At 34.3% G+C, this 26,548-nt stretch overlaps 3 protein-coding genes across 3 annotated transcripts; 1 reads left to right on the top strand and 2 right to left on the bottom strand.

Moving 5' to 3' along the window:
- Positions 1 to 4,699: 4,699 nt before the first annotated feature.
- LOC110687701 (U-box domain-containing protein 52-like) lies at positions 4,700 to 13,430 on the bottom strand. Its single transcript, XM_021864323.1, has 11 exons — positions 12,857 to 13,430; positions 11,941 to 12,059; positions 11,528 to 11,646; positions 10,925 to 11,148; positions 10,797 to 10,866; positions 10,232 to 10,505; positions 9,587 to 9,700; positions 9,099 to 9,458; positions 7,001 to 7,759; positions 6,012 to 6,075; positions 4,700 to 5,911 (listed from the first exon to the last, which is right to left on the bottom strand). The coding sequence occupies exons 1-11, from the start codon at positions 13,029 to 13,031 to the stop codon at positions 5,889 to 5,891; spliced, it is 2,301 nt and encodes a 766-aa protein (XP_021720015.1). The 5' UTR covers positions 13,032 to 13,430; the 3' UTR covers positions 4,700 to 5,888.
- A 1,057-nt stretch (positions 13,431 to 14,487) lies between these two features.
- On the bottom strand, positions 14,488 to 17,084 carry LOC110687700 (pollen receptor-like kinase 4). The gene is made up of 3 exons (XM_021864322.1): positions 16,400 to 17,084; positions 15,470 to 16,078; positions 14,488 to 15,077 (listed from the first exon to the last, which is right to left on the bottom strand). The coding sequence occupies exons 1-3, from the start codon at positions 17,082 to 17,084 to the stop codon at positions 14,488 to 14,490; spliced, it is 1,884 nt and encodes a 627-aa protein (XP_021720014.1).
- Positions 17,085 to 21,416: 4,332 nt separating this feature from the next.
- LOC110687936 (beta-amyrin 28-oxidase-like) lies at positions 21,417 to 25,632 on the top strand. The gene is made up of 4 exons (XM_021864583.1): positions 21,417 to 21,856; positions 22,270 to 22,781; positions 24,674 to 24,861; positions 25,088 to 25,632. The coding sequence occupies exons 1-4, from the start codon at positions 21,417 to 21,419 to the stop codon at positions 25,397 to 25,399; spliced, it is 1,452 nt and encodes a 483-aa protein (XP_021720275.1). The 3' UTR covers positions 25,400 to 25,632.
- The last annotated feature ends 916 nt before the right edge of the window (positions 25,633 to 26,548 follow it).

The following is a 26,548-nucleotide window of genomic DNA, read 5'->3' as shown; positions in this document are numbered from 1 at the left end:
TTTTAGTATTGTGATTATTCCATTGTTTCTATCACAGCGAGAGTTGGGTTTAAACGGATTTGAGTAGATCAATTTAGGGTTTGATATTCAACACGAGAGTAGTTGGGTTTGATAATTGGGAAGTTAGAGTAATGTGTTCAATGTCTCTAATATGCATGATACCATGAGAATAGGCTTGATTGTATGTTAGGGAAGCCATTGATACTCGAGAGAGGTCCTTGGTACTTATTAGGGTTTACTTTTCCCCGTTCAATTGGAATCGTATGTTAGGGGTAGAAATATAATTGCATCAAGCGTAATTGTGGTGATACTTGATCTTGGATGTTTTAATTACTTGATTTCTTCATATTCTTTAGTTTATTTTCGAATTTTCCATACATTAGTTCCTTAGTTAATCGATCATTATTGATTCTTGCTTAGTAGGAATTTGAGTCTATTTAATTATTTTTGAACCTTAGTCTCTTGGGATTCGACCCTTGCTTGCCCTGCTACATAGTAGTGGTCAGTTAGGTTATATTATGTTAGGTACGCGACACGCCTATCAGTGAGCCCCCAGTTTTCTCAATTGAAAAACATCTCATGTTTCTCAAATGGCAAAAGTGGTGCAATTTTGTCACTATTTTATTGTTTTTAGTTGGCTGACTCACCCTCTTGGGGCCTCTCCCTCTGTCTCCTTCCATTGCTTCAACTTTATTCATCATACCTTCTTCAACCTTATTCATCATCTTCAACCTTTCTCATCATCAATGGTGGACGGACCTCAACTCCATAAAAAACACCATACTCAACACCACAACAAACCCTAACCTCAACACCACCATTTTCGGTGACTTTGCGCCGAATTTAACGAAACACCCTAAAAGAAATATATAATTTAAAGGCATAGTTAACCCCAAATGATTGGTGTTTGTCATTGTTTGTGTACCTTCCTCTATTATTGAAGAATTTCTCGACCTCCATTTTGAAAAGAGACCAGTGGAATATAGGTTACGGATTAACGGTGTTAATTCCCTGTTTTGTTAAACCGACATTAATAACCTTGCTTGTTTGACCAAATAGGCGAAAATACCCTCTTGAGAAACATACAATGTTTCTCATGTTGAGAAACTTATATGTAGCCCTTCAAGACTAGAGACAAACTTTACTCTCAAGTGTAGGGATGTCAATGGGGCGGGGCGGATGTTGTCCTTCCCATCCTCATCCCCGCGGCTGGTCCAAAATTCATCCTCATTTCCGCCCTGGCGGGTACAATTTCAAAACCATTTCCGCCCTATCCCCCACTTGGATATCCACCCCCACCTAAGACTCGCCTCCCAAATACAATAATACTACATAAATATTGATAATAATAAAAAAAAATCATTGTTTATATTACACGTTTTTTTTTCTTATAATATAAGTAAAATACAAATTATTATACTTTTACTGCGTACATTATTTTACTTAATTTATTTTATAAAATTATAGAAGTACATAATTTTATTTTTTAAAATATTAAATGTGGGCATGGGGTGGGTACGAAGTGGGGCGGGGCGGGTATGAAGTGGGGCGGGGTGGGTACAACCTAAAATCCACCCCCGCCTCATCACCCATGACGGGCATGGTTTTTATCCTCATCCCCGCCTCACCACCCGCCAAACTGGGACCCATCCCCTCCCCACTAGGACGGGGATGGAACGGGTTTCCTACTTGACCCGCCCTACTAACATCCCTACTCAAGTGCACAAATCATAGATAGGAATATAGGATGTCTATAATGATTAGTGATATGGTAAGGAGTACATTATATTTTTTTTGATCCGATTCTTTTTAGTACACATTTTGACATTTAACAATATTCATGAACGGAGAAATTAGTTAGTAAAAAAAATTCTCAATGGTATTCTCAAACTCTCAATAATTGCTCCACGAATTTGGTAATTCTTTTTTTTGGAAATTTTGCATAAAACCACCTTTTTAATCTTGTTTTTTGCAATTAACCACCTTATAAAAAAATGTTGCAAAAGGCCACCACTTTTTAAAAAAAGTTACAACTTAACACCTACTGCCGGAAAGTGGCTATTTGACCAGCTGTTCCGGCGTTGACCCAGTCACGTGCCACGCACGTGACAATAATTAATCCCTAATTCCCCCCCTTTTCTTTTTTCTTTCCTTTTCTCTTTCAATTTCCCTCTTCTCCCCCCGGTTCCTCTTTCTTTCTCTTTCTTTCTCGCATTTAATCTTCTCGACAATTGTTGAGCAGGTTGTAGAGTAGACTTGACAGACGATTTATTGCATTTGGTTGAAATATTGCTGGGTAATCCAAATAAGGTAAAAAAAAATTGATTTTTCATCTACTATTTTCATTGGGTCTCTAATTTTCGCCCAATTACATCATCTTCTCTGAATTTATCTCTGAACAATTGTTGTCATCAATGGTTAAAGGTACAAGAGGCAAATGCAAGGCTCAATTTGAGGGGGGACCAATGGGAGATTGAGACATTCAACCTAGGAGTACCAATTTAAGAAAGAAATTAACAAACCCTAATTTCTGTAATTCGCAAAATTAAATTGAATTTAATTAAACGAATTTAATTATTAGAGAAGAGACGAAGAAGAAGAACAGAGAAGAAAAAGAAATAGAAAAAAAAACCTTAATTGAATGTTAAGAAGAAGCGGCAATCTACAATGGAGGAGGATTAGAGATGCGAGGAAGAAAGAGGAATGGAGAAGAGAAAGAAAGAGGAAAGAGGAACAGGGGAGAAAGTGGGAAATCGAAGGAGAAAAAGAAAGAAAAAAAAAGGGGCTCATTAAATGTCATGTGCCACGCACGTGACTGGGCAATAGGTGGTAAGTTGCAACATATTTTTTACAATATTTTTTTAATAAGGTGGTTATTTGCAAAAAACAGGATTTAAAAGGGGGTAAAATGCAAAATTTCCCTTTTTTTTTTTTTTTTTTTTTTGAAAATTTATAAATAGTACTTGCCTACTCCGTAATTTATGTAGTAGTGTACTACTACACCTCTGCAAGAAGAAAAAATACTCAGTAGAACTCCCGCCCTTAAAAAATTACCCAAATCCTAAAACAATGTTCATCTCTGAAAACTGAGAAAATCAGGATTCAACTTCGACTATTCAACTCAGAAAATGGGAAATTTGTAGGTAATCCAGTTGATAATTTAAGTTTTTAAGTTTGATTTGGGGTTGCATGCATAGCAATTAGCAATCATATGCTATGAATTTAACTAATTTTACTCTAAATTGCAAAATTAGTAACTATCAATGCATTCTTGTGTTTGCCCAGATTCTTGATGCCATAGTTTAGCCAGGGTACTTCCTTCAATTTTGAATTTTTGCTAAATTTAATTTATTAATTGCACTCCATTCACTTAATTTTTATACGATGCTGCTAATTTTTTTTATGATTAACATCGAATTTTCCTGTGATTTACCCACAATTTTGCTAAATTTGTTTTCTAGGTACCACTTAAAATTCATAATAGTTAGAGTGAGAAAGTGTTGATCTTCTCAAACCTCAGTTCAGTTTGAATTTAAACTGGGTTTATGTTGTTCTTGTATTACTATTATTAGTATTGTTTTTATAAATAAGCAATAGCAATTATTGTTGGAATTTTACGTGTGGAAGTAGTAGTGGGTTTTTGGTTTAGAGATGGATTTATGCTTGGGAGACAAAAAGAGAGAGTGATAATATGATGATTTTATTTGATGTGTTTGATTATTATTGATCTCAACATGTTACATGTCATGGTATTTATAGATGTCTTACAACTCTCTAGAGATTTCTAGCTTAGGTTAGTCTAGATTTTTCTAAGATATTTTCTCCCAGATTTTTCTTAGATAGCTTCTACATACTTTAGATATTTTTACATAATACTTCCTACATTTTTCAAGACTATCCTTTAGATATTTATTTTACAAAATATTCTAGGTTTTTCTACAAACACGAGACTCGACATTGTTCATGCAGTCAGCATCATTTCAAGGTTTATGAGTGAGCCAAGCAAAGCTCACTTAGCAGCAGCAAAAAGGATTATCTGGTATATCAAAGGAACGAAAAGCCATGGAATCATGTACAGGTCCGAAATCGACTACAAACTCGCAGGTTACACAGACAGTGACTGGCTGGAAGCATCAATGATAGAAGAAGCACGAGTGGGTACGTGTTCTAGTTAGGATCCAAGTTTGTTTCATGGTCATCAAAGAAACAAGCAATAGTAGCACTATCTTCATCGGAAGCAGCTACAAGCGCGGCATGTGAAGCAGTGTGGCTAAGGAGAATTCTAAAAGATCTACAACAAGGCACAGAAGATCCAACCACCATCTACTGTGACAATATGTCAGCCATAGCAATGACAAAGAATCCAGTCTTCCATAGTCGTACAAAGCATATCGAGATACGAAACCACTTCATCAGAGAGTTGGTAGAAAAACAAGAGATCGAGCTACGATTCTGCAAGAAAGGAGAGCAACTCGCAGATATCTTTATCAAGGCACTTCCAACGGATAAATTCTTCCATTTTTCGAAGAAAACTCGGTGTTCAAGTTTTTCAAGATTAAGGGAGAGTGTTAAAAATTATTAATCTAGAAACATCTAGATGTGGTATGAAAAATCTAGTGTGTAGATTAGAAAAATCTAGAATGAAGTAGGAAAATCAAGAGAGGTTTAGAAATATCTCGTAAAATATCTAAGATGAGTGATGTAGAAAAATCTAGATACATGTAATATGAGATAAGTGTAGAAAAATCTAGAAAGTGGAAAACACCACTATAAATATGTTATGTGTGCTTGAGTAAGAAGTGAGCTAATCATGAGCTCCACCAATGGTTGATAGAAATTAAGGGTTCTATCAAGAGAGTGACAGACGTGATCTCTCACAAACATGTTTGTACAATTTATGATGAAGTTTATGAAATCATAAAATTGTTATATGATATTTGGGTCCATTAAACTTCCGCGTATGCCCAAATTCTATCAATTATAGCTTACAATCCTGCACTATAGCAACTGGGGAAGGGGTAGGTATCAAACCCGGGCCGAGACCCTTGGAACTGAAGGTGTCCCCTAAGTCTCGATTGAGCAACCATGGTTGCTTTGTTCTTGCATTAGTAGTAATATCAAATTATGTATTGAACCTTTCATTATTTTTTAAAGCTGCAATCACTTCAAAGCAAGTCTTTACCTCTAACGGCTTGATACCATGGAAAAATAATCGCAGTAATGATCGGGTTGTCGCAGAAGCGGCTTATGGCAGATGAATTGAACGGGATCACCGTCAACGTGGCGTGAATTTTTTCAAGATAGTTACATCAATGGGTTTTAGCTTCATTTACAATTTTTTAGTTTTAGAAACATTCCTTTACCAACCAGGATATAAATAACCTATACCAATATATTTGTGTGTGTGTGTTTATTTTTCTTAATCTAATGTAAGAAATCTAAGAATAATTGTGTAAAACAGCTTGTTTGATGAACTGTACAATTTAGTTATAAAAATATTTTTGACAAAAGAACATACATCACGGGAATATATGTTCTAACATGGTGAGTTACTGTCATGTATCAGTCGACACCACAAGAAATATGAAATCATTACCATGGTATTTGGAACAGGCTTTCTCGGAATGGTAGCTTCAAAATCCATTATAGAATGGCCAAATTTCCATGCTTGAGATCCATTCCTTCATGTATCCCCCCCTCCCTTTTTTTTTTCTTCTAAATCTATGTATCCATGTAACTATAGCACATGCTAAACATCAGCTCTTTTGTCACGCTTATTAACAGGCTTCAGCAATTGACAGTTTTGACTTGTTGTATAAGATAAGTTGGCTAAACTGATTGGGGGTAGCTCAACATGTTGTCAAAAACTTGTAAGTCATCTCTTTTCTTTATTCTGTTTCATCTGCATTTGCTGTAAAGAAAAGAAGGTAAAGGGTTAGAGGAGAACAACTTAAAATAATGAATTTGTTGCTGTTGCAGGATGTGAAGAACATATGTTTTTGATTATTTACCTCTTGATGATGTTGTGGATGAGGGGGCCTTTGTGCTGCTCGGAATTGAATTAGAGGCATCGCTCTGCAATTTTTTTTTTTTGTTAGAATATTTGCTAATAACATCACATTCACAAGAACAGAAATCAATAGCACTTACCCTCCACCGAGCTTTGAAGTAAGTGGGTATAAAATGTCCCTTTCCAATGTAGTCAAGGATTCAACATATAAGAATTTTGAGTATTGAATTACTTTCACCGTTGTCCCAAGTTCTACTCACTTTCTGTTTCATCCGTATTTCTAATCTCTACTCTTTACTTTATCCCTAATATGGTAATCTTTTATTAGTTTTTTTTTAAACTGCATGTATATCTTAGTGATTTGTAAAGTAGCACACAACCATTATATTTCAGATAAAAGGATGATGGAATTTAGCTTCTTGATTGTCTAGGGGTTAAGTGTGTATATCTGACCATCTTATTCTGCCAAGGGTAGGTTAAGAGGCATTGAGTAGCTATGATGTGGTAAGTAGTAAGTGGGAACAGATATATTTACTTTCAGTTCACCTGACACATAATATTGGGGTGATGTCCTATCTAAAATTCTAGTTTCAATTTGCAGCTAATTATATAGAGATGGACAATGAAACATATGCTATCTAAATAATGAACATTTCAAATATAAACGACTGTAATATGCTCCGAGGCTTGTCTCCACTGTCCAAGGTTCTCTGAGAGAATTTGTGGAAGAATGTATATGGTTCAATTTGTATTATTAATAGTCCAGCCAATCAGATTTTGGTTTTTTCGGTCAAATTTTCACAGTTGCATGTTTACTATTACTGCATTTTGTTTAAGGGGAAAAAAAATCTATTATTCCTTTCCTGATCATGTTGTAGCTTCTAGGAAGGCCTTGACAGTTATTTTTCTAGAAGCCATAATGTTTATGTAATTTTTTCAGCCTTTCAGCATTCTTGCTATTAAAACTGAAAAGGTTTCCTTAATGCTGACCTGTGACATGGATGTCTGGCTGTGGATAGGGGAAGGTTCTGGTGTGGCAACGAACATGAATTGATGTGCTCTTTCGTCAGCAAAGTCTCTCAACCTCTCTAACTCTGGCAATACAACTTTCTCAAGATCTGGTCTGTCTTTCCTCCTCAACTCAGCACATTGTATAGCTACCTTTGCCAGACTTAAGGCTTCCTCCACCGGCCAATCAGGTACCGACTGATCCAGTATATCAGCAAATGTTCCCTTCTCAATGTAATGTTCCACTTGGTGAGCCAAACCCATGGGTGGCTTAGCAGTTAGCAGTTGGAGAAGCACAATCCCTAGTGAATAGACGTCTGATTTAACGCCAAGCATTCCACTTTGCTGATACTCTGGATCGATGTAGCAGAAAGTCCCGGCAGCTGATGTCTTGCAATATTGTGTTATGTGATCAGCAACGGACGGGGGCACCAGCCTTGCCAATCCAACATCTCCAATCTTAGCAACATAATACTTATCCAGAAGTATATTCCCTGGTTTTAGGTCACGATGAACTAGCGGTTCTGGCTTTGTCTGATGGAGGAAATTCAGTCCTGTTGCAATGTCTGCTGCAATTCGGAACCTAACTTGCCAAGTAAGGGGTTGGGTTTTCCCTCGACGAAACAGACGGTCATCTAAACTACCGTTGGCCATGTATTCATAAACAATGCAACCATATTCTGGGCATGCTCCTAGTAGAAGAACCATATTGGGATGCCTGATGCAGCTCAGTACTTCAACCTGCAACATATTCAAGGTAAAAAAAAATGACGTGCTGGATTTTACATTTGAATGGGTTTATAAATTTTAAAAGTCTTGCATTTGGTGTTACAAAAGTTCAGTTTAAGTTTGGTTTGGATAACTGAACTCTTCATGTGTTCGTGAGATAGGGAAATGCGTTGCACTGAATTTAGTAGACAGAAGAGAACTAGTGTTTTTTTAAGGTTTTGGTAATTTTTTTCCCATACAATTGAAATTATGTTTAAATGTTTTATTCAAGGGCGGTTTTTTCCTTTAATAAATTTTTAATGTTCCACAATATGTAGTTTAAAAACTAAAACACAAATCTATCAACATCTTTTCAGCTTCTGATCATAATTTCTCTTAAGCACAAAATGTTTTGTCTCTGCCTTGTAAAATGTTTTTTCTCTGCCTTGTAAAATGTTATGAAGCCGTTAAAGCAGTAACATTACTCATTTCTATGATGAGAGAATGACGAGACCATGGGGAAACTCGGAAAGCCTTGAACATGCTCAAGGCAGGGGATTTTATAAGGCATTGGGGCAATGATATGATAGGTGTAGAATTTGATGTATAAATGCTAAAGATTGTCAAATATATGACCCTTTGACTCTGTTGACATGTACTGATGGTATATCAGTTGGACATCCAAAGAAGGGAAACATTTAGATAAACAAAAGCTTTTGCATGCATTGAGTGTACAGTAAATTTAATGTAGTTATTGTATATCAAAAGTTACCCACATTATCACAAAAGTTACCCTTAGTTCCATAAAAGTTAACCTTTTTACCCAGTTACTTTTTTTCTCACAAAATAACCCTTAAACTATCAAAAGTTACCCATATTACCCATTTACTTTTATTCTCACAAAATTATCCTTAAACTATCAAAAGTTACCCATAAACTACCATAAACTATCAAAAGTTATTCATAGTGTCGCAAAAGTTACCCATATTTCTTTTCTTTTTCTTCCCGCCACACAGTAACCCGGTTTTTTTAAAAACATTTGTCTTAGATAAAATAATATCAAAGTCAGTTGGAGTTGAGGCTTCTTTTTGAAGTAAAGGAAGCAAGCATCATTGTCATCATAATCCTTTTCCACAAGTCATCATCAGTAAACAAATTAAGTCATTCTCAGGTGAATAAAGTGTACTAAGATGGTTATCCATGATTTTCTCCCCAGCATTGGTTAAAATCTATCTGGTGCATGTGCAATCAGGTTGTCACAGGTTATTCTAATTTCTTTGTCTACAACACTTAATGGAAGATTGCAAAACACTAGCCTCTGATATAGGGACTCATATTTTACTAAAGTAACAAATACTTCTATATGTATTACCTCTTGCTGGAACTGCGTTCTTCCTTGAGCGGCATCTGGACGTAGAACTTTCACTGCAACTCTTGTATGATCAAGATAACACTTAAATACAGGTCCATAGCCTCCTTCTCCAACCTTGAGAGATGCAGAGAATTTATCCGTCGCTGTTTCAATTTCTTCAATGGTGTACCTCTTGTAACTTAAGGCACTATGAGTTGGTCTGTATTCTGTGTTTCCTGCAGTTAGTTTTCTTTCTTCCTGCAGTGCTGCTTCCCTTTCTGATCTTTTTCTCTCAGCAAGCACCATTGCAACTTCCTCAGGAGTTCCTGCTTCTTGCAATTTTTTGTCTTCTTCTAGCCTCCATCGGTGGAGCTCCATTGCCTGCACTTGTTTGACATTCTAACTATCAATTGCCAGATATGTGGAATTATTTGTAAAATGATCCTTGAGAACATATCTTTATTTTGGGACAAAGGGGTTGGGGGTCTGTGTGTTAGTATAAAACGCACTTGTTGTCTTTCTCTCTCTTTTGCAAAAACTGCTTCTTTGCAGGCTTCACCATACATGTGCATGGTTTGCTTCAGCTCAAGCTTTAACCTCCTCATCTCAGCATCCGTATCTTCCTGTGTTTACGTGAACAGAATTCATATTATTGCAAATGATTTACCAAAAAAAAACATGCAAATAAGCATAGAAGGCATTGGCACATGGTTTGTATTCTGTACATGAGTGGAGAAACCGGTTAACAATACTTGCAAGATACATAAAAGTCTGCTGCCTTTGTTGGGAAGAGAATATGGAAGGATATTTTAGAACTAAACAACCTAGTTATTTTATCAGTTGCATTTTTGCACCTGCTCTTTTTTCTACCAAAAGATTCACCTTTCAAAAAAAAAAAAAAAAAAAAACACTTTGTTGGCTGATTACTTCATCCCATATTTCCTTCTCACAAATGCTATTGACAATATTTCTAGGTTCCCTGGTGGGCAGCTGTTTGATATTAAGTGACAGTACTTCATGGTAATATTCGCTATTTGTGTAAAATATATATTTATGATAATACGCTATTTGATATTAAGTGACAGTACTTCATGTTTTGCTGCGATTGGAGATGCTGTCCATTGATATGTCAATTGAAGTAAAAAAATACTTACACTATGCTGTGAAGAAACTGAAGTCCATCCACTGTCTTGCGATGAGTATGAAATTTCACGCCTTAGGTTAGTATCATTCATCCTTTGTCCGCCCCTAGAAGACCCATAACTGTAATCTAAAGTAGAAGAAAATCTTGGTGTACGTGTTATATCCATGTAGTCATATTGCATAGAAAGGCGGTCCACACTTGTTCTGTCAGAGCTCACGAAGGATATATCTGTTTCACTTTCTGGAAATTCACTCAACATCAGCCTTTCATTCCATCTGTCTAACCTGATACAACATTTGTTAGACATGAATCAATATCATCAAAATAATTCTGTACTGTTGAATGGATGAGAATATTGGATACGGATGCTGAGATTTAATTAGTATTAGAAAACTGATCGCGTTTTTGTATGCTTATATTCTACCTTTGAAGTCTGTGAAACATGATTTTTTTGCCTCATGTTTCATCATATTTAAGCTTTTATGCAAAGAAAATACCAATATCTAGTATCTAAGGAATATTGACACTACACTATTGACAAACAGAAATTGAGCTTCCCCTGCTGGTGGATGTACCTCAAGTCTTTTTCTTCTCTTGGAGGTGTGAATGAAGGCCTATCCCCTGCTTGCACAGAATTCAGGTATTACTACTTTGAGTTGAAGAAACATTAAGTAATATATTAGGACAATGGAAATAAAGAAACCTCTAATGCTCATACTACGTCGTGGCGGTGTTGAAACAGGTGTGGAGACATTTGGTTTGTCTTTGACTATGTTTTCTATGTAGCTCTGAAGAGGGGACATGTGTGGAACTGGTCGTGATGCATTGCGTACACTTGACATCTTTGCCTTGGAGATTACATAAACAGTGCAGAAATCAGGTGCTCCTCTTGCCACCATACTTGGTATATCTGCACTCTTGAATTTTCTGTGTCATCATAAAATAAATGTTTAGCAATCAATGTCTATCAGACAAATATATTTCTTCACATAATTTTTAGTGCTTGCTTTGATATGTGATGCCAAACTAAAAAGGTTTCAAGTATATTTCTATTACTGCTGGGTAAAATTCAACAAGATCAGGGAATTGCTCTTTTTGTCTATACAATTTATTCTTTTTTGATATGCCATCTGCCTGAAACATTTTACTGTGTGGTTCTCATAGAGCACTATTTACTGCAATTTCTGTGAAGTTAGCTGTCATACATACTTACATAGATCCATTCTTGTTTGTGATAAACGAATAGATAAGCTAATGTGTATTGGTACTTATCAAAGGGCATTGTCTTTTTGTCTGGAGTTATCACCTGATGAATCCACCTTTTGAAGCACCAAGGACCAAATTCTCAATGGCAGCATAATTTGCGTATTCTATTAGAGCCCTGCCTACATCGTTATCTTTGAGCGTGACATCTATGCAGCGTATCTGACCAAGTGCAGAAAAGAAGCCAGTTTAGTAAGCACTTTAACAAATACCAAAAAGCAAAAAGAGTAATAGTGATATAATTATGACAACTAGCTTATGTGTTTTCAGGTTTTGTTCATAGATCCTGTCAAGATGTATGAGATTAACTTGTACTTGTTAGTTTATATTGATCTTGCTCCTGATCTTTGCACTTCTTTTGTCTAGATCTTGCTGACTTATCTAGTGTGGTTAATTCTAGCTAGTGTGATTAAGTGTTGATAGCTACATGGTAATAGTATGATTAAGAAAACATACATCCTTGCGAGTACAAAAGCAGCGAAATGTGAGGAACAGGTCCTTAGTCTTCCTGTCAACTTGTTGATAGTTTGGTGATGTGCCTGGACTTGATGTTGATACAATGGCAGAACTGCCCGCTGCAAGCAACAAAGAAATTATGATTACATCTTGGTGATATTTTACACTATGATATTTTACGCTGTTATTGGTTGTTATTCATATAATATCTGGCTGAAGGTTCATACTCATGATAATAAAATTTTTGCTTCTTATGAATATCCAAAGAATAATTCTGCATACATATAGTAGTTTTATTTATTTATTTTTGGAAGGATATTGTATCTTGATCAGATGGTCATGAAAAAAAAATGTGAGCAAAGCCTTATTTTTATTATGTTAATGTAATTAACTTTGCATGTTATACCAAGACATATTGTTACTTGGACATAAGTTTTCTTTTATTTACACTTACGGTATGGACACATGGTTGAATTTGAATTTAATATGAGCTGAGTTTAGAAAATTTTTAGGGTGGAAATTTATGTAACTTTTTACTATGTAATTCATTTTAGAAAAAATTCCCGGCCACTAGCTAAAATGATTTATAAAAATTGTACAAGAATATTTTATTTTTTAAAAAAAACACCTTTCTTTGATTAAAACATAATCATCAATATAATCTATCTTGAAATAAAGGAGAAAAGCTTAAAAATTTCAAATGAATGGACGGAGAATAATTTTTTGGTTGGCTTATTGTTATTTTACAAAATTAACAAATTCAACTCCGTATAAATTCTTAACAAATCATCTACAATGATTTGACTCCTAATCTAAAAGGCGGAATTCCACGGCCTAATCTTGAAATTATTATGATTAGTAATATCTGTGATAATACAAGTAAATGGAAATGAAGAGAAGGAGTTGGGGATGGAACCTGCACGAGAAGAGTCAGAGGAAACGTGTATCAGGACAACCGGCCGACCTCGACCAAGAAGGTGGTCAGTGGCCCATCTGATGGCATATTGGCTGCCTTTATCCTTGTCTATTGCCACAGCCACCAGCCCGCGGTCCTCTGCTTTCTTTCCTGCATTCACTTTCGATCCCCACATTGCAAATCCTTCCTCCTTTCTGTACTTTTGTCTATCTTTTTTTTTTTTTTTTTTTTTTCCTTTTCACCTCCTTTTCTTTCTCTGTTAATTAATCTCATGCATGCAAATGCATGCATAATGATCTAAACTCAAATTTGGCCTCATGTTATTCCTGGTTGTTTTCTAATTCTCTACATTATTTTTGAGAAAGAGATGAAAGAGAAAATTATCCACCTTAATTTCCTCGAGTCAATGTGCTTCAACTTTTTCTTTCCCTTATTTCTTTTATTTTTTTGCTTTCTTGGGCATCCAGTTTTTCCCACCCTTATATGTTGTGCTTATATTTAGCTAAAATCTACTATATCCCATGATGAAAGGGGGGATATCTAAAAAGTCAAACATAAGAAGAGAAAATCAGAATATTCTTAATAATATTAGTGAAAACTCTGATATTACTTTTCCACGTTATTTATGTTCGTATTCCGGTACATGTTAAAGATTGAATTTTTATTATTTATAAGGACTATTCTACATGCATTTATATACGAGTATTTGTTTAGTAGAAGAGAAAATACAAGGATTATTTTATTATAAATAGCTAGTTAAGTTAGTTGAAATGTATTTTCATTGTCTAATATTGCAATGAATCTATTTATTTTAGTAATGAATAGTTGGCTAAGTTGGAAGAATTGGTTAGTATAGGTTTCCAATTTATTTCAAAACATAATGTCTATTATAAAATGTTATGTTAGGCTCAATGTATATTATAAAAAATCAATTGAGTGATACATAATTTAATATACTAATGGTCAAGTTATGCATTGACAAACATGCAATTGTTGCAAGCTACTCTGTATAAAGAATGGCTGAAGTGCTGCATATTAATTGTATTTTTGTCTTTTGAGGTCAAACAATATTAATGAGAAAGAAAGTCTTGCCATGTTACAAGAATACTAGCAGGTATAATGAATATGAATTACCAATGCAGGGCCCTTTCGTTGGTGGACATTTGATCGTAAAGTGAAGGTGGTGTTATTCCATGAGGTTTTGGGTCTAGTTTGCAACAAGTGAAAGTTCGAATGAATTGCTTCATTGATAGTCTTGCGGTGAGAACTTTTGTTCCTTTTGATTTGATTTCTACCCTATATATTGAGTAGCTGTCTCATTATACTCAAGTTGTTTTTTTTTTTTTATTTTTTTTTTATGGGTTGTTTATCATACCGTAATTTTAGAAACTTTCAATATCTCTAATGAGGTTCCTACCTAAAGTAAGATGAAAGAGGGGGGAGGGATGTTTAAAAAATCTCTTTGGTGAAATCAATTTGAAGAGTAAAACAAAAAAAACGAAGAAACAAGTTCAAGAATTTATACAAGTTTTATAATTGTCTAAGTTTTGACCAAAATGCCTATAAAAAAAAGTGACCTTTGATACATTCTCTAATTGACAATTGACGGGGAAAGATAAATAAAAAGGATTTTAAATGAGCTCGTCTGTCTCTTTGATCTCTTGAATCTTTTGAACAGCCTCTTTTATGCTCCATCTTACATCTACATTCTCATGGCAACAACCAAACCCAATCTTCAAAAGTTTGTTCATTTGAACCTTGCTGAAACGAGTACCTCCCATCCCTTTATCAAACACGTCTACTCCCTTTTCCTCTTCATTAACTATATCATTTACCCAGGCCACTAGGTTTTCACCCTTGACATTTCCGACAGCAAGGAAGTTGGTCGGGAATTTCCCAGTTAGCACTTCCAGTATAAGAATGCCAAGGCTCCAAACATCAGTTTTCTTTGTAAGACGGCCAAGGTGAGCATATTCTGGTGACTTGTAGGCAACCATGAGCTGTTTAGCATGCTCTGCGTTGATCAAAGGTTTGAGGGCGTAGTCCATGAGAAGGGGTTCATATGAATAATCGAGAAGTACATTCGATGATTTGAGATATCCATGGGGCACTATTAAGCTTGGGAGCTCACTGTAAAGGTAAGCCAACCCCCTTGCTACTCCTTTGATAATCTTCAACCGCATTGGCCAATCAAATACTTCATCCTTCGTAGTATGTTTTCCTGAAACACACTACATTATGTTTAAAAATCTTCTTATGCATGCATTAATGTTTCCTCTTCTAGGAATAGTAATGAAAGGCGGCAATTTAGGCTGAGGGAGCCCCAGTTTCTCATATTGAGAAACATTTTTGTTTCTCACACAACATTTTTGTAAATAAACAAACAACTTTATTCAATTGTGAAGCCCACCATAATGAAAAAGTTGTTGATTTATTAACGAAAATGCCCCCATGAGAAACAAATTTCGTTTCTCGCTATGAGAAACAGGGAATTTCCCATTTAGGCTTTGGAAGAAGCAATATATATTAACCATTTGGGATTTGATTTAATGATGCTCCATGTGTTATAAAAGTTGAATTTATGTCTCTCAAAGAAAGGGAGGGGTTACTTACCATGAAGGTGACTAGCCAAGCTTCCGTTGTCAACAAAGTCAAAGATAAGAAGCTTCTCTTCTTTTCTATAGTAACATGCAACTAAAGCTAGCACATTTGGATGTCTTAACTTGCCCATTTTCCAAATGTGCTCATGAAATTCATCCCTTCTCACTCTGCTCATCTGCCTAAACCTCTTCACCACCAAGAGCTCTCCTGCAAATACCTCCACCTTGTAGGAAGACTCAAAATTTCCGCTCTCCAACACCTCTGCTGATGCAGTTAACAGTTCAGAGAGGTCAAACTTTTTCCTGTCATCTCTCACGAAATCTAGCTTCCCTGGTTCCGATCGCTTCTTTATGGTTCTTGGGCGCTCCTCGTTTGGTGTCATGTGTGTATCTACAAAATGGTTGCCATGTTGAGATGGCAAACTATCTAGTTTCTCTAGCTTTGCCTTGCGTTTCCTCTGATATACTATTAGGATGGTCGCTGCCAAGATCACTAGTGCAAGTAGTACAACTAGCACAATAATAGTGGCTTTACTTGATGAATTGGCTATGTTTTTAAGTACTGTACCCCCTGTATTACCTGTGCATGGCTTAAGAGGGGCCCCACACAGTCCCTGGTTGCCTGCATTGATTTGTAAGGAAAAGTATAAATTTGACATTTTCTAAGTATCGCAACAAACATTGGTACATTGGTAGGCGACTAGGCGGTAATATATGGTCACAATGGTTGTATGAGAATTTCTAAGAAAGTTTATTCCAATGTCCATGGCAATACCTTTTCTTTTGCTGCGAATGTATGAATTGAAGAAAAACATTTACTTGAGTGTAGAATTGCATTACCATGGACTTTAGCATTAGATATATAATTACACACTAACATATTACCATTATCAGTGCTGGCATTACAGCCTAATTTAATTTTATGGTGTAAAACGTGTTTTACCTGAAAAGAGCTTTGGATTGAGGTGCATGAGTCTTGCAGGTATCGGACCCTCCAATTGGTTGTTAGCCATATTGATGCTTGGCAAGATTTTTTGATGAAATTCCGGGATGGTGCCTTGGAATTGGTTGCCATCTAGTTTCAGCTCAACAAGGATGGGTAGCGAGGTGAGAGATGATGGTATCTTGCCGGTGAAGGCATTGTTTGCCAGGATTATCCTCCTCAAAGCATCCATTCCAGCAAAGGCATCGTCAGGAATATCACCAGAAAATTTATTGTTAGACAGGTAAACGGATCTCAGTTTAGGCAGACGACGAAAATCTGGGATTGGACCCTCAAACTCGTTATTTTTAAAGCTCAGGGTCCTTAGCTCAGGCAATTGAGAAATCGCATCAATATCAATGGTGCCGCCTAGACCCATATTTTCCAGCTTTAATCCCCATATTTTGCCATGTTCACAGATGACGCCAATCCATTTTTTATCTGAGCACGGAGCATTAGAAGGGTTCCAGTTGGAAATAGCCTCCATATTCGTGAGAGATGACTTGAGCTTTAGCAAGGCCTCATCCTCTGTGAGTCCTGATACCGGTGTTCCTATGCCCGTTATTGCTAATAGAGATAGAATATGGAAGAGGTGGGAACTCGGCGATGGTGGGCGCACAAGCGGAGCAAATGCATGCGCGCCCATCACCAGTTTTAGGAATATATATTTATGTTGATACGTCAAGGTAGATAGATAGTAATGCCGTTTGTAATATATTTCCTTTCACGCCGGACGGCTAAATTTGGTTTTTATTTGTTAGTTTTATCATCTTGCATGTTGTATCTTCATCTTCAATCTCTTTCCCCTTCGTCTTTCATGGAGATTATGCAGAGGATACACAAATGTAATGCCAAAAATAGGAGGTGTGGTTTTGAAATTTAAAATTAAAAAAGTAACGAAAATAAAACTATAATAGGGGGAGGTTTTGGAGGGTTTTTGGAGGTGTTTAGAGGGGAGAGATAGGGCGGTAATGTCTCCGTTGGCTTTACGAACTGTGAACTTGGCGGTTGATTTCGGGTTTTGGGGAAGAAGAAACTGGGATATCAGCTGTGCATTTCGGGTTTTGGGGTGTTGGGAGGAGAAGAATCTGGGATATGAGCTATATTGAGGCCGAGAAGAATGGCCAACCTTTGAATCAAAAAACACAGTTTTCCTTTCTTTTTGCATTCTATTAATAGTTTTGCCAACTTCTACGAAATAAGAGTTTTGTAAAATTTATGCATGAGGATTCATATGTCTAAAAGAAGTTGAATATCAGCATCTGTAAGTTGGTTTTTTTTATCTCTTACTATTTTTCTACGCAGTGATCTGCATTCGTCACTCATGAGGAGGGACATCTAATGTAATTTTTCCTTACATTACCGAAGAAAAAAAAAGGGGGAGATGTACATATAATTGTATTGTACTCTGTTCTAATTACTCGGTAGTTTTTGTATTGTCTATTCTCATTATTTAATAGAAATCGTATAGTTGTTTATTAAATTTTGAATTGCTTATAATTGGGAGACAAAACATTTTTTATGAAGACAATTTTGCATTTTTCTTTGTTTGATTTGTAAAAGCTTAAAATGAGTTTCTTAAATACAGCATAAACCCTACATGTTTTCCTTTATAAACCCCCCAAAATTACACGTAAAAATAAACGGAGGTAGTAATAAGGTTGGAGATTTGATTCTCACTGTCAATCTTATATTGATTGTTTATGCGATTGTTTGCATCAAAGTAAGATGCTTGCCTGCTCGGTTATCAATCTAAATGATTGAGTTTTCCTTCATAGGAATGTATAATGTCTAAATGAAGCTAATTAGATTTCAATTTTGTACAAATAAATACAAGTATATATACAAGTTTGGTGTTATTGCCATGAAATAGACAACCTTTCTATGGGCCGTTAGTATAAAAAGGTCACTTCAGATTACTAAGAAAGCCCAAGAACGGGACATGACAAAGGATGTAAATGTTAAAGAGTATTCCGCCGGCGAGTAAGTTTTTTTTTTTTTTTTTTTTTTGAAAGGAGGCGAGTAAGTTATTTGAAAAAGGAATAATTTTTAGTGAGTTATTTACTTATTTGTACGAGATACAAGTGAAAAAAAATACTACATAAAGAGAAACATGGATGAAAAAAAATATAGGCAAACGCTAACAAACACTCTTGGAGTGTTGGATAAGATAACTAAAAGTAGATAATTAAAAAAACAGCCAAAAGTTAATGAACGTCCCGAAAGTGTTGGGTAAGTGTTATTTATTTTTCATTCAAGGTTATTAAACAATTTATGTATTCAATTTTATTTTATTTTTATTTATTTTTGTTTTGTTGTCAAAGTATGAGACATTTGTAGTCCACCACTCAGGTTACGTTGTTAATCATGGCTCCGCAACTGCTCCATCTTAACCACTAAGCCAAGTTCTTATTAGTTTGATTTCTTTTTGGTATAAAGAAAACGCATACGAAATATCGATAATAATGTTTATACTACCTAGTTAGCTAGGGGAGGATCCTCCTTAACTAGGACTTAAATTTGTCTAAAGGATTATTTTATCACTTCCAAATAATGAGAGACTTGGTTGTTTAGGTCCAACAATATAGATTAGTTTTTAACAAGGGAAATTAATGAGCCAAACCATTCCCATATTCTTTGTCTTGTGTGTATTAGATGCATAATATATACGTACTTTGTAAAAAAAAAAAAAATGTATATTAGACCATTAAAATACTGTTCGGATGCGCTTAAGAAGTTAAGATTCTATAGAATCGGGTGTACACGAGATTTTGTGTATAAAAAAAAATGCTACTGTCATGAATCATGATTCATTGCTAATTAGTCTCAAACTAATATGCTACTCCTAATCAAAAAGGAATTTTTTAATAAGTCCACTAATTTCTCATCATTGACCAAAAATCCAATATAGACTCTTGTGCTCGAGGCTCACGTGGAACATTTTGCATTTTCACGCCCCCACCTTTATTTTATATAAAAAGTCACACAAGTAGGGTTGTAATTGATAAAAAAAAAATTACTATGTATATAAATACTAGGTTAAAATCCCGTGTAATGTACGGTTGTTAAATATTTTTGACAATAATATTACAAAATATAAAGTATATAAAAGATATTCAGAAATATTTTATTTGGGTATATATGGAATATGATTGTCAAAGTGGAAAGAAAATATCATAAGGTATAAATAGTTTACTTAAAAAAAAAAAACCAAAATGACAGGAAAATTTTTCAGAAGATAATGACAAGTGTCATGGAAGGATTTGCTTTTAATATAGGTTAATAGATTATCATAATACAAAGTAAAGTAAAAGTGAGTAGCAATTACAAATACGAATAGTATCAAAAAGTGAACAGATCTTAGCTTAGAAAAACGGAGAAACTAAAAATTATTATTGCACTATCTTTTTCTTCAATGTATAATTCTCCAACAAACTCCACTTACACAATATTTTATTTCATTTAACCCACCTTCTGAGATCTATCAAACCGATGAACTTACAAATAAAAAAGAGGAAGCATATATTAATATGTTGGTAAAATATATCAACCAACCTTTTAAATAAATTCTTAGTACTGTAATACTATATATGAAGTATATTACTTCATTTTTTTAGTTGATACGTATTTTTAATCTCGTTCACATGTCAAAACACAAGTTCAACATAACAATTTATATCTCTAATTACCAAAAAGTTGGTATTATAAAAATATACATCGACATGATTCTTACTTGACCATGTTTCACCATAATTATAAATTACAAAAAATAGTCAAAATAAAATTTGTAAAGAGTACGTATTAAAAGTTAAAACGTATCTACTAAAAACAAAAGGTGAGCATATTATATTAACTTCCTTAATTTTTTTTATTTTTATTTTTTCCAATATTGGGTAACTCGTGAAAAATATTTGCTAATGCAGTGATACGTACTAACCGCGAGCACCTAGACAAAAATGTTTGCTAATGCTACTAGCTTTATGTGAAATAATCAAATAATAATAATAACAATGAGATACATTCATCACTTCGCAACTAGACAAATTTTGTTTGCTCAAGCTACTAACCGCGAGCACCTCGTGGGAAGTGGGAACGTCGGATCTGTTTTGCCTTATTTTTCATTCATTCATCAAATAACTAATACGGAGTATTTTAATTTGAGAATATTATATGCAATCGGTCTAACATTTATGACTTTACGTTTTTCAATACTAATGAATATTTTTAATGGATCTTTCTCTTTAATTTATTACTACCACTTTCCGTAACCTTGGCTATTTTGTTGTGATAATTTTAGCTTAGGTTGCGTAAATTCTTCTTCTTCTTTTTTTTTTTTTGACGGGTAGGTTGCGTAAATTCTTACTTGATGAATATCGGTATATTTGTCCTGTAAGTCATTAATCTTATTTAAAATCCTTTATTTTTATTTAATTTGAGAGAAGACAACTCATTTTTTATCAACTACATAGAAAATTGGATGCAGTTATCACCATATAAACATATTTTACTCATATTGATTTCAAAAGGAATTGATTTATCTGATTAAGCGTTGAATGAGCAATAATAACATTAAATGTAACATAGTTTTTTAGGAAAAGTGTACACATACTACGTTTTTTTTGCTTTTTTTTAAGACAAAGATTAAGCTAACAAAATGAAAAGATATACTTTGCATTATATGGAGTAAAATTTTCACTATCTTACTTTTGTACAAAAAAATCAGCATGCATATAGGCACATGTATAATGTAAATTGTAATATATTTTAATAATATTTTATTTTTCCCAACTCCCATATCATCGAGTTACATAATACTTCTATTAGGTAAGATTCGAAGCAAATATATACACACCACACACTACACACTTTATCAATATATAAATAGACACAACCTTCTAAGTATTAGTGAAAATTTAACTCTAAATTAGCTCCATCACCAAAAAAAAAAAAAAAAAAAAAAAAAAAAAAAAAAACAACAATGGAGCTCTTCTTCTTGTGTAGCATAGCCCTTGTTTTCTTCCTATCTCTGCCTTTTCTCTACCTATTCTATAGGCATAATTCGACCCGGGGGTACAAGCTACCCCCAGGGTCGATGGGATGGCCTGTGGTGGGCGAGTCCCTAGAGTTTTTCTCTACCGGGTGGAAGGGATACCCCGAGAAGTTCATCTTTGATAGACTAAAGAAGTACAAACCTAGCCAAGTGTTCAAGACTTCCATCTTTGGAGAACAAGTTGCGATTTTATGTGGCGCGACAGGTAACAAGTTCTTGTACTCGAACGAGAACAAGTTAGTACAAGCTTGGTGGCCTAAATCAGTTGATAAGATCTTTCCTGCTGCCACCCAACATTCCTCCATAGAAGAAGCTAGGACTATGAGGAAGCTTATCCCTCTCTTCCTTAAGCCCGAGTCTTTACAAAGGTACGTAATGTATTCCGATATGTATTCCGATATGTATTAGTATGACTTCAGTAAATTTCAACCTCATTAAAATGTGTTCATCATTTCGTAAATATGGATTGAAGCTACCTAATTAAATCATAAGTACAAATCTATGGTTTAACACATAGGTCATTTTGATATTTTGACATGTACTGATGTACATACATATACTAATATACATGTCGTTCTTAAGAAAACCTAACATTACTAATGTGGTGTTATAATGAAAAATTTATTTCTTCTATATATAATTTTTATTAAAAAACAAAAAGTTTAGGAGAAGTGTGAGTAACAACATGACTATACAATACTCTAAACATTTTATAGTGAACCAACTCAGCTAAAAATTTAAGTTGTATACACCTAATTTATGATTTTATCACCTTATACAGGTACATACCCATCATGGACACCATAGCCACCCGGCACATGGAGTCCGGGTGGGAGGGCAAGGACAAGGTAGAAGTGTTCCCCTTAGCAAAGCGATACACCTTTTGGGTCGCTTGTAGGCTCTTCTTGAGCATTGAGGACCCGGTCCATGTAGCCAAGTTTGCCGACCCCTTCAATGAGATAGCCGCAGGGATCATATCCATCCCAATAGATCTCCCCGGGACACCGTTCCACAAAGGGATCAAGTCTTCCAAAATCGTAAGGAAAGAGTTGAGAGCAATTATCAAGCAAAGGAAATTAGATTTTGCAGATGGCAAAGCTTCACCAACACAAGATATTCTATCTCATATGTTGTTAACTTCTACCGAAGATGGGAAGTTTATGAATGAGATGGATATTGCTAATAAAATTTTGGGACTTCTTATTGGTGGACATGATACTGCTAGTGCTTCTTGTACCTTTATTGTCAAGTTTCTTGCTGAGCTTCCTCACATCTATGAAGGTGTTTACAAAGGTAACTAATTAATTACCTTAATTAATAATGTGCATGGTATTATTTAATTTGTTACTTGTACTTTAATTTGCTTAAACATGAATTAGTTCTAGGATTAATGTGTAGTAACTTGTTATTAATTTGTCGTTTAGCTAGTTAATAATCCGATGTCCCACATTACGCAAATTAGATCAGATGAAATATTTTTTTTCACTCCGGATATTGATTTTGACATCTCTCCCATGGCTGAAGGTTAGAGAATAGTGGTCTACAAGAGGGTGTCAAAATCAATTTTTAAATTAAAAAAAATCATTTCGTTTTAATTATGTATCAGGACGTTTAACAAAGATAAAGAAAAATATAAAATATGAATAAGTGGGTGCTAAAAAAAAAATAAAAAAAAATTAGAAAGTTATAAAAAGGTTAATCATTTCTTCATCCATAGTAATTCAATGACTATTAACAATGGTCTGTCTTAAATCCAAAAAAAAAAAAAATGTTAAGTCTTATATCGATGTACATACTTATTGTGAAAAGATAGGTACTCCACTTTGTATATATTAATCTATACATTTTTGCAAAAAGTAATTATTACAAGTCTGCCTCAAAAAAAAAAAAAAAAAAAAAAAAAGTGTGCCTAAAACTCTATACAAATTTATTTTAAGATAATCAATGATTGAATGAAGGTATTGGGTAAAGAGCTTATTGGAGCAAAATTAGCTTATTTGACCAATATTAAGCTCATTTTAATAAGATGTATACGCAAGAGCTTTTTCATTAGTTTATTCAAATATTTTAAGCTAAGATGATAATTATACCCTCATTTAACTGAAACACTATCACAATAAAATATGTCAATGTTTTTTTTTATTAATATTGGTTATTTTGCATACTCAAACCGTTTTTAAAATTAGTTATTTACGAAACACTTTATACAATCAGTTAGTCAAATCAGTTAATACCATTAGCTAGTCAAAATTGGTTAACACGATCAACTTTTAATCAAACACGGCTATTATTGTATCTTTGGATTGATAGATTTAATTTTTAGTTTGATAGATTTAATTTTAGTTGGTATGGATCATAAATTTAGTGATATTTTAATAACTTGAGAAACCCAATATAATTGGATCTTGCTAAACCGAAACCAATAATTTAGTTGACTAGAGGTACATTAAAATAATTCTTGAAAATTGTGGCATTTACTCCTCGTTGATGATTTATGGTCTTATCAACTTATAGTAATAGTCTTGATGCTGTCCTTTCTTCATTACTCGTACTACTCTCAACGCTCGTTACACTCGCACATACTCGGTAATTGGTACTACTTGTGTTGTTTAGTGACGATAATGACATCATGCTATAATCTTTTTACGGGAAATTAAAATAATGCAAGATGTCATTATGGTCACTTGGCAACAAAAGTAGTGTATTTCCCGTTAAAGATTTTATCAACATCCTATATATATAATATGATTTTGATCTTTATAATATTGTATTTTTATGATTAACGTTTTTAAATGTTAATCACCAAAGTTAAAATGTAATAATAAAAAGGAATGGAAGGAATAGCAAGAAACACTAATTAAGAGAGCATATGTGATCTATAAAGTAGGCAATAATGAGTACATTCATATATATGACCTTGAGTATATTGAGAGAACATATATATCTTATATTCGACTGTAATATTTGAGTACACCTAGAGTTAGTTGTAGTCAAAAGGTATATTTCACTCATTTTTAGAATTTTAAATAATAGGAAAATTAAACTATCGAATCTATGTTAATTTCATATCAAGTTGTTGCATTCTTAATTTAACAATGAACAAACGTAAAATTTAGAGGATCTTGTAGAAGATTAATTTAATGATTTGATTAGTGTCTAATGGTGGTTGGAATTTTACTATGCAGAGCAAATGGAGATAGCAAATTCAAAAAAACCAGGGGAGCTTCTAAATTGGGAGGACATACAAAAGATGAAATACTCATGGAATGTGGCATGTGAAGTGATGCGTTTGGCTCCTCCACTCCAAGGTGGTTTTAGAGAAGCCATTTCCGACTTTATGTACAATGGATTCCAAATTCCCAAGGGTTGGAAGGTAATTCACTATGACTTCTTATCATTTATTTCGAATTCTGTTCAAGTCAGTGACCAGGTTTAAATTTGAATCGTAATTTAAACTTTCACTACAAACAAAGGTTTTACAATTAGCTACTAAATCATGCATGTTCCACATCTTTCACAAGTTTGACCTTTGTACTAAACTTATAGTCATAAACTAATAAGTAAGATTATTTAACATGTATACATGTACTTAATTGCAGCTATATTGGAGTGCAAATACAACACATTTGAACCCAGAATGCTTCCCAGAGCCACAGAAATTTGACCCATCGAGGTTTGATGGGTCGGGGCCAGCACCATACACATTCGTACCCTTTGGAGGGGGACCAAGAATGTGCCCAGGAAAGGAGTATGCAAGGCTAGAGATATTGGTGTTCATGTACCACATTGTCAAGAGGTTTAAATGGGAAAAAGTGCTTCCTAATGAGAAAGTTATTGTTAATCCCATGCCTATTCCGGAGCATGGCCTTCCCGTCCGCCTTTTCCCACATCCTCAAACCGCAGTTGCTTAATTTGATTGGGATTCAAGGATTATTTTGTTACTTTTTTTTTTTTTGTGTGTGTGTTGAGAAAGCCACAAGAGCAATGATATAGAAATAATTAAATCTCAAATATTTGATTAGTATTTTAGTAGTGTTGTAAGTCTTGTTGGCTTGTTACATATGAATCCCAATAAGATATAGCCATATAAGAGTAGAATTTATTTTTGAAATCCGGATCTAAATAACATATTAATTTCGTTAAATTTAAGAAGTACTCCGTACTTTTTATATTTAGTACTTCGTATTACCCTATAAAGATTATTATATTTAATATTTGGTCCGAACGAAACATGAAAGTACATAGAAGCAACATAATCTATGATTAACTGCTTGGGTGAGAGATTTTGTTCCAAAATGTTTATTGCATAATATCTTGGCATCCGATCAGCCACCAATATAAAAGTATGTGTGTTTATATGTGAAAACAATCACCTTGAATAAAATTCATTTCTAGATGGAAATTTTGCCAACAACTATCATTTAAATGACCGTTTTTTAAAACAACTACTATATATTTTAATTTTTTTTTAAAAAAAAAAAAAACTACACAAAAACACAAAAACTTTGAGTAGCACTACCATATTTAATTTTCCGACAAGAGGGTATGTTTGGCAAAACTAGCGGGTGAAGGTTAACTGTCAAAATAGCAGTTGATAGTATGAGTTTTTGGTAAAACTAGCGGTTGGATTATGTAAAAACAATAAAATTTATTAAATTTATTAATTAAATTATTAATTTATTATAAAATCAGTAATTAAAAGTCATAATAATAATAATAATAATAATAATAATAATAATAATAATAATAATAATAATAATAATAATAATAATAAGTCAATCGTGTGCTGGTATTGTGAGTATTAAACATCGGCATAATGTTGTTCGGGATACCCTTGTTGATATCTGCTACAGATATGAGATTTCAGCAAGAAAGGAGGTTGACATAGGGTTGTCTAGGGGGAATGATGGGCCCCTCAGACCTGCTGATGTGTTACTTTATTCCTGGGATCGTGGTCGCGATGTTTGTGTGGACTTAACAGAGTCTTCTCCTTTGACACAGACAGGGCTATCTGATTTTGTTCCTGGATGGGTTGTGGCTAATGCAGCTCATCGGAAGCG

The sequence above is a fragment of the Chenopodium quinoa genome, unplaced genomic scaffold (assembly GCF_001683475.1).
Source record: "Chenopodium quinoa cultivar QQ74 unplaced genomic scaffold, ASM168347v1, whole genome shotgun sequence".
NCBI lineage: Eukaryota > Viridiplantae > Streptophyta > Magnoliopsida > Caryophyllales > Amaranthaceae > Chenopodium > Chenopodium quinoa.
Note: the sequence above shows the minus strand (reverse complement) of the source record. Positions and strands in the feature narration are given on the sequence as shown.